Source organism: Telopea speciosissima, chromosome 7 (assembly GCF_018873765.1).
Source record: "Telopea speciosissima isolate NSW1024214 ecotype Mountain lineage chromosome 7, Tspe_v1, whole genome shotgun sequence".
In the NCBI taxonomy this organism is placed as follows: Eukaryota; Viridiplantae; Streptophyta; class Magnoliopsida; order Proteales; family Proteaceae; genus Telopea; species Telopea speciosissima.
In genome coordinates, this window is record NC_057922.1 from 20107674 (window position 1) to 20115822 (window position 8149).

At 38.9% G+C, this 8149-nt stretch overlaps 1 protein-coding gene across 1 annotated transcript; it reads right to left on the reverse strand.

Annotated features, from left to right (window-relative positions):
• Positions 1-2235: 2235 nt before the first annotated feature.
• On the reverse strand, positions 2236-4211 carry LOC122670154 (expansin-A23-like). Its single transcript, XM_043867143.1, has 2 exons — positions 4043-4211; positions 2236-2880 (listed from the first exon to the last, which is right to left on the reverse strand). Exons 1-2 carry the CDS (start codon positions 4194-4196, stop codon positions 2261-2263), a joined length of 774 nt encoding a protein of 257 aa, XP_043723078.1. The 5' UTR covers positions 4197-4211; the 3' UTR covers positions 2236-2260.
• Between the last annotated feature and the right edge of the window lie 3938 nt (positions 4212-8149).

An 8149-nucleotide genomic window follows, 5' to 3' on the forward strand; every position in this document is an offset into this window, starting at 1 on the left:
TTTGAACCTCACTTTCCTCTTGCTCCCCTTTCCCATTCACCACTAACACGCAATTTCCCCTTCGCTTGTACTCCCTTACCTCGTCCACCACCACCATTGACTATGGAGGTCAGCCATTGCAAGATATTGTTGTGAAGTTTCATCGCATTGGCCGTAGTCGTTCGTAACGTACTTCATATGGTCATGGTCCCATGGCAGTCACCAATCACCATACCCCTTTGTATTCCATTCCACGAGGGATGCTTGGCTGGCCCCGTGTCGATTGCTAGCCAAGGAGTGGATTGCCATATTCCGGGAGTCAATGGTTAAAAACAAGTGAGGTTTCATTCCTGTTCCTTATCTAATGGACCCAATATCATATAAATCATGCTTGCCTCGATCTTTGGCATCAAAAGTTTGGATTAAAGACGGGTTAGGATTAAGAATTTCTGACCTTGAGTTAGCGCCGGGTAGGGCCAGGGTTGAAGCCTCAAGTGGAGTCTGGCCCTGTCTAGCCCAGCCCAGCCCGATCCTGTATTCTTCTTCTTGTTGTTAGTATAGCGATAGGTTCATTGTTGTCCATGTAATTCCATTCTAGATCGTCCTGGCCATAACCTTTGGCTGCACTTCCATTGTAGCTTTGATTGCAATCATACTGATGTCAACCCATGCTGCCACTATAAGAGCCGTTTGCATAGCTACCAGCCTACCATCTGCACTCATAGAGGAAGCACCACTAACAAAATTATCACTACCACCGCCACTGCCTACAACATCATAGCTTCCACAACTGGCGCTCCCTCCATACCCAACAACATTTCCACCACCAAAGCCACTTCCATCATCACCTGTGGCACCATAATTCGGACAAATTAGGGTCAGCTCGGCCCGGCCCTAAGGGTTGGACTTTTCTAGCCTTGAGTCAGGTCAGGCAGGGCTTGGGCCCAGCTAAGAACACTCAGGATTGCGTTGGGGTTTTAACAAGCCTGACCCAACCCGACACTGTTGCAGCCCTAGGAGTTGGGGTCTTCTTTTTTTTTGGGGGGGGGGGGTTTATAACTAGAAGTGTAACTAACGATTGAAGTAGACTTGAGAATGGAATTTGATTGAGTTGTTTATGGTGCCGGATGGTATGTAGCAATGGTGTTGTGACCTTCTCCCTTCCTCTAATATTTTCTTCTTCTTTTATTCTTTCCTTCCCGGTGGCATTGTTCCAGCAAAACCAGCGACCTATCCATCTCTACTTCTTCTCTCTCTTTCGCTCTCAGATTTTGTTGTTCAAGGGTACATACCATCCACCCTAAGTTGGGTCCCAATCTTCATGGGCCTCACTGAATTTCAAAAGTTAAATTGGGCTTTAACCCACATCTATCTTTTTCAAGCCCGGTTTGGCCTAATCAAATTCTGAACGGCCTAACTGAGTTAGTTCAAGCTTAGCCCTCCATCATGAACAATAGTGAGAACTCTCTATCAACCATAGAGCAGATGAGAGTTCAAATGCAACACCTTACCGAGCTGCTTACCAATTTGATTCAGAACCATAATAGGTCGAATCCACAAGACACCGCGGACCATAGCGAAAAAATGCAACCAGCATAGAGGCATCCATGAGAATGGAGTGATTTCCATTTCAGAAGCTGTTTGTTTTGATTTCTGTACTTTATTTTAGTGAGATTGAAATTAAATTTCACTGAAATTCTGAAATAAGTGAGAAGCTCTTTCAATTTTGAAATTGAAATTGCATTTACTCTTGTTTTTTAATAATGAGCATGAATTGCTTCCATATATAAGCTTATCAAAGTGGGTGGGCTGGGCTGGGCTGGGACCCCGTTACTACCCGTAGCTAGGACAATAAAGAAGTACTTTGAAGATATGACTTGAGGAGTCAATTGGGAATTTATAACAAATTGATTAATTCATATTTGATTTGAGCCTCAGTCTACCTTTCTCCCACCCCCTATGGAAATGATCTCTCTTGCCTTTCCCATCACATCCTCTCCATTGGATACAACCACCAGCTCCAGAAAGCCAGAGGTGTGCCCAACTAAGGGTGTTAAAACGGTTTAGTGCAAGTTTTTTTAGGTAAAATCAAAACCAAACCGTTTAATAAACGATTTCACATGTTGAAATCGAAACAATTTATATCCGATTTCAGTTTTAAATGGTTTTGTAAGGTTTTTTAAATTATTTCATTCAAACGGCTGCTTTGCATTACAACTAATTCATAATATGCTAACTTCTCAAAATCATGGAAAAAAAAAACCCCTCATTTATTTATTTTTCAGAACTGCTTGCCCTCAAAGGTTTGCCCAAATTTCCAACCATTTGGTGCAACATTATCAGACTGCACCATCTTGCCATCACTGGTAGTCACTTGGAATGACAAGGCTTGACCTAAAAATTGTTCATTAGTTTGCCAGTTTTGTCCCCAATTTCTTGACATTTGAATCCAATTCGTATTCGGACCTTTAATCTTCACATCGTTAACGTCGCCGGCACCGGCAACATTGTACACCAACACCATTATCCAGTTAGGATTTCCCTTTGCCGACATCTCGAACTTTATACCTCCGGTTTTGACGCACGGTACACGCCGGTAGAGAACCGGAACAATGCCAGCCTTGTACTGAGCTATCTTGACAAACATGGGCATGGAGAGATCAAAGTGCTTCAATGGAGGGTTGCACCAGTTCCCATCAGGCTTGCTATAGTTGGGTGGGCAGAAATTTGTAGCAGTTACAAGGACGGAGCCATCAAGGCACCAATTCGATGAGGACTTGTCACACTGTATTTCAAAACAAGCACCACAAGTGAGGCCATTGTTAAAGAGTGCTGTGCTTAGAGCTGTTGTCTGTAGGCCATATCCTTCCTCTATCAGATTGCCATACCCACAAGCTCCTTCTGTTACCAACAAAAAAAACACAATCAAATTACTTCCATGTATTTGCATCTTTTCCTTTCAGTTTCTGCTACCCATTTGTTTTTAATTACTAATGAATCTTTCGAATTTTTGCCACATGACTAACGCTTGATTGAATTTAAATATGAGCAGTTTGTTAGGGTATCATACATGGACCTACATGTACATAAAATTTAAGCCTTAGATTGGATAGGGCTCAAGTGTTTTAGATCCGACCACCTAATGTCCTATGGTTAAACAAAGCAGTACTAGATTAACTCCATATATGGAACAGGAAAATGGATTCAGATCCTCTGCGGCCTGGGGTTGAGAGGTCACCATGCTGTGCTCAACTCTCAGGTCACCGCATCGGATTCCATGCGATCCAATAGTTGATAGATGAGTTCAATTCAAAATTCAAAATTACCACTCAAAATTCAAATGGTTGGATCAGCATGGAATCTAATGTGGCGACTTGAGAGTTGAGCGCAACACAATGACCACTCAACCCTAGGCCGCACAGGATCCAAATCTCAAGAAAATATAAAATTTCTCATTAAGAAAAATTAACCTTAATAAAGATTGCCTGTCCAAAGATCGAACGTTTGTATAATGGTTGATTTAATGGGAAAACAATGGAAATTTGAGCTTAACAGTTGAAGCATGTAATGCAAAGAAGAGCACATCAACCAAAAAACAAAGGAAAAAAGATATAATAGCCATAAAATGAACTCACTTGATCTATTTACATTTACGCTAATAATAGCTAGTTAACATGATCTATTAACAAAATATGTTTAAATTAAATTTTCAGCAAAAATCTACCCAGAAAATAAAGAAGAAAAGGCTGCAGTAAATTTCTTGTCAACATAAAATAAAATTTTAAAAAAAAACGTTATCATAACATATGTTAATGTGCGTCTCCCTGTATCTATCTATCTCTTTCAAAGCTCTAACACCTCTCTATGTGAGAGATAGACATAAGGAGACGCGAACATTCGTTATGCAACCCAATAAGAAATTCAATCCCGCCCAAAATTTTATTTGGGCGATGGTAAATGTATATTTTGCACAAGCGGAAGTTCTAGAGGTTTCAGAAGGTAAAATGGTGAAAAGGTGAAAAGGTGACAAGGAGCTCCAAAAAGTCTCCAACGCATGACTTACGCATGGTTTCACCGCCGTTCATATCACCGTAGAACGTCGCATGTGCAGCTTCCCACCCATCACTTTGGGTCACAGCAGAAGCATTCAAACCTACACTACTAACAACGAAAGCCACTGCTATAACCCACAACTTAGACCAACAGCAGCGACCCATCTCTCTCTCTCTCTCTCTCTCTCTCTGTCTCTCTTTCTCTCTCTTTGTCGGTACCTTAACCTTCATGCTTATGACTTGTATTTATACTAAGGATGTGTTAATAAAACATTTATTACGCCCATTTCTTATACCATTTATCAGTCCTAGTTTTGGAAAAAAGCATTTATTATGTCTGTTATATTATGCCAGATATGGCAGAGAGATATACCTATTTAGGGAAAAAAACCTCTGTCCGGTAGTGTGACCTATGTCAGTATTCTCGTGAGTCTACTTCTCTTTCTCTCTTCTTCTCATATAAAAAGACATCTCTACCCTTTTGTTTTGAGGAGGAGAGAGATAGACACATGGAAGTGCTGACGTAGGTCACACTCCATGACAAAAAACTACTTCCCTGCCTTTTTGTGTCAAAATTTTGGGAAAAACATTTATTACGTTATATCTTATACTAGAGATATACCAATTATGTGTCAAAGTCTTGGGCAGAAATCAATATTTGGACTCAAACTAACTTAAAACGAGAGATATATAAATCTTACTTACTAAACCTGAAACTAATTACCACACGTATATGATGGACAATAAAAAAATTTAATTGAATCAATTATCATTTATTAGGTGTAAAGGAAAAGAAAGTGATTATTTTCAATCTTAAAAAGAAAACATTTGCCATTCGTAATTATTATCTAACATGACTTGTGTTATTAACTCTAAATCATTACAAATTTGGTTAAAAATGTTACTTTATTTTGCATCCAAATCCTTTGGCTTTTAAAAATAAACACCAAGGCCCATTTTCTCGCTACCCTCGTTTTGAAGCATAGAGCCTCTTAGGATTGGTGGCCTCACCTACTCGAGTTTCTCTCTCATCCTTCTAGGTTGACGGATTTTCCTTTTGTATCTTCCTTTTTTTTTTTTTATCTAAAAATAAATAAATAAAAGTTCAACCTGAAAATTAAATTATACAACCATATTAGTTAATAATTACAAAAAAATCTCTTAAAAAAAATTAATTTCACTTCCCTTCTTTCTCTGAAAAATGTGTTTTATGTTTAAGATTTTATACAGCAGATATTAGGAAAATTTAAAATTTGTATGCTAGAGGGCAGCACCAATGGGGGCAAGGGATTGAGCATCATACAAGTAGCCCCTAAATTTGGGGCCTGTCAAATGTATAATTAATTAGTTATGCAACTAATTAGTAAGTTTTGAATGTACAAATGTTAGAGATCAAATCCTCAGTATTTGCAAATCTTATTGAGGAGTACACTGGGAGATGTAGTTCCAAGTTATTGAAAAGGCCATTAAGTAAGTTCTGAATGTACAAATGTAAGAAGTCTACGTTAGAGATTTCTATTTTGAATATGACAAGAATTGATTATAAGAAGACGGTAGAATAGATATTGAGGATGACTGCAATCATTTGAATTGGCACTGACATTCAAATGAAATATTGGAGGTAAAGAAAGAATATGGGGAAGAGGGAAAAAAAAAAGGAAATTTTTTTTTTTTTTTTTAATAAATTCTTACAAACCTTTGGGAGAAGTTTTAGTTGTCAAGCAGTATCTTTGCTGTCACAAATATCTATCACGTGGCATATTGGGTAGAACTGAAATTTTGTGGGCAAATACTCAAGGCCCTGCTCACATGTCAATTTTTAGCCACAATAAAGTTGGGCATGTTTTAGAAGTCCAATGAAAATTTGTAATTTTTTAAAACTGAAACAAACAGCTGAAAAATAGAAATGAATATGCAAATACAGGGAGGTATACGCTTTTATCTTGGGTAAATTACATATACCTCCCTTGTACTTTGGCCTAATTACACGTTCCTCCCCTTGGTTTTCTCACCTTACATTCGATCCCCCTAAAGTTTTCCAAAAATTACTAATTCCTCCCCTGCCGTTAGCATCTGTTTGTTATGTGCTGACATGGCGTAGTTAGATTTTTTTAAATACCCAAATTACCCCTTGGCCATTGTGAGATGACCCATTTACCCTTTTGATGACAATAACAAGGGAAAGGGAGAAAGACACTTCCAATTCCAAACTTCGTCTTCAACCTCTGACCCATGAACTCTCCGGCGACGATACACCAAACCATCTCGCACTCGTTTGATGATCCGTGGCTAGAGAAGAAAGGCGCGGAGAAGGTATGTGTGAAACCCTAATTTCCTCTTTTGATTTCAACCATTTTTGCTTTCAAACTCAATCTTCTTCCTACATGACCTAAAATTTCTTCCATACACAGGTAGCTATGGCTAATGCTGGTTTGGAGAATGAGATGGGAAGTTAATTCCTCTTCTTCCATTCATCGACAACCTTGCCCTAATTCCTCTCCTTCAATCGATTTGAGGTGTACCATACCGACAGCTCACTTGCCCTAATTCCTCTCCTTCAATCGATTTGAGGTATAGCCCTAATTCCTTTGTTATACTTTTGTTGATGTAATACAACCAGAACTTGTGTTTGTAAATCCATACATACATATGAATAACTATGCAATAGGCTGAGGCATAGACCCAAGTTTTACATGCTATAAATCTAAGAATTGTCATCAGATTTATTTGATATTTTGTTTAGCAGAAATCCTTAAGTTTATTAGTCTCTTAATTTTACACTTGGATGCTATTTATTTAGATAATTCTTTTAGCAAGTTTTTAAATATCCGTTGACCCATATCATCAATGTTGAATTTTTTTGTTTATGCACAGCCCTAGTAATGGATGTAATATGCAATATTGAATTTACTTGGCAAGATAAATGGGCACAGAAGAAGGTTGATCCAGATAGGTATGGCTACCTGGACATGCTCCGTGACATATACAATACGAGGCTTAAAGAAGTCCCCGTGGGTCGCTCGCTGAACTTCAAGACTAACTGTGTAACCCCAAATAGACAAGTGATTGAAGTGAATGATGATTACACAGTGTACAAGATGTTTTCACTATGTAAAAAATCTGCTTCAGTGAATGTTCATGTCCATAGTCTTGTTGTGAATGAAGAAGTTAATGAGAATTATACAGTCAATGGCTACAGCAACTCAGTAGTGAGCAGAGAAGAAAATGTTGAAGAGAGTGAGGTTTATTCTCGAATTGATAGAGATGTTCCAATTGTAGGTCATTTTACTCGGCAAAAGTGGTAAAGCACACTCCTAGAAGAGGTGGTGTGGGTTGTAATTCAAAATGTACATCTCTAGGTATGGCACGGTACGCTTGTTGCACATGCCGCTTCTAATGCTAATGCTAATGGTGGTGAAAGAGAAAGGGATACTAGAAGTTCAGCCATGGGAAAGGCTACTGGAACAATCGCTACTACAAGATCCAGTGGCAAATCAATTGGTGAGAAAGCCAAGGCAAATTCGATGCCTCCGCTAGAGAGAGAGAGTAGTAGAGATCGGATGCATCGCAAGCCAAGGCATTTTCGGTAACACTTCACCCATTGCAAAAACTAGAAGCTTGGGCATTGCAACCAGAGGGAGACACCCATTGGTACAAGAACCAGGGCAACTAGCAAGAGTTATGGAGGATGTAAACCAATAGAAAATGCAACTGATGAAGACAGAACTGATGAAGACAGTACTGATGATGAATGGGTCTATAAAAGTGAGGATGAGAGAGTTGATGTGAGTGATAACAGTGGAAGTGATAGTGAGTATGAAGAAGAAGCTGATGTGCTTGATGTGGAAGGACAGACAAATGAGGATACGATTATGGATGAGAAGGATGAGTTGTCGACTATGATCCCGATGAGTCCCATGGATACAAACTTCAAGGTGATGATGGTTTTGATGAAAGACAAAGAATAACTTTAGAGGTTGGTTTGGTGTATGATGATGTGAATCATTTCAGAAAAGTACTGTATGAATATGTGGTTCAAGAGGGTTTCCAGCTTTTAAAACAGAAAAATGAAAAGTCAAGAGTCACAGCAAGATGTGCAGGTAATGGTTGTACTTGGA

What these genes read in the sequence shown, in the direction of transcription:
- LOC122670154 (XM_043867143.1), bottom strand. Translation starts at nt 4,196, where the DNA reads ATGGGTCGCTGCTGTTGGTCTAAGTTGTGGGTTATAGCAGTGGCTTTC. An exon ending in GAACGGCGGTGAAACCATGC is followed by an intron (nt 2,881 to 4,042) that starts GTAAGTCATGCG and finishes TGTTGGTAACAG; the next exon opens with AAGGAGCTTGTGGGTATGGC.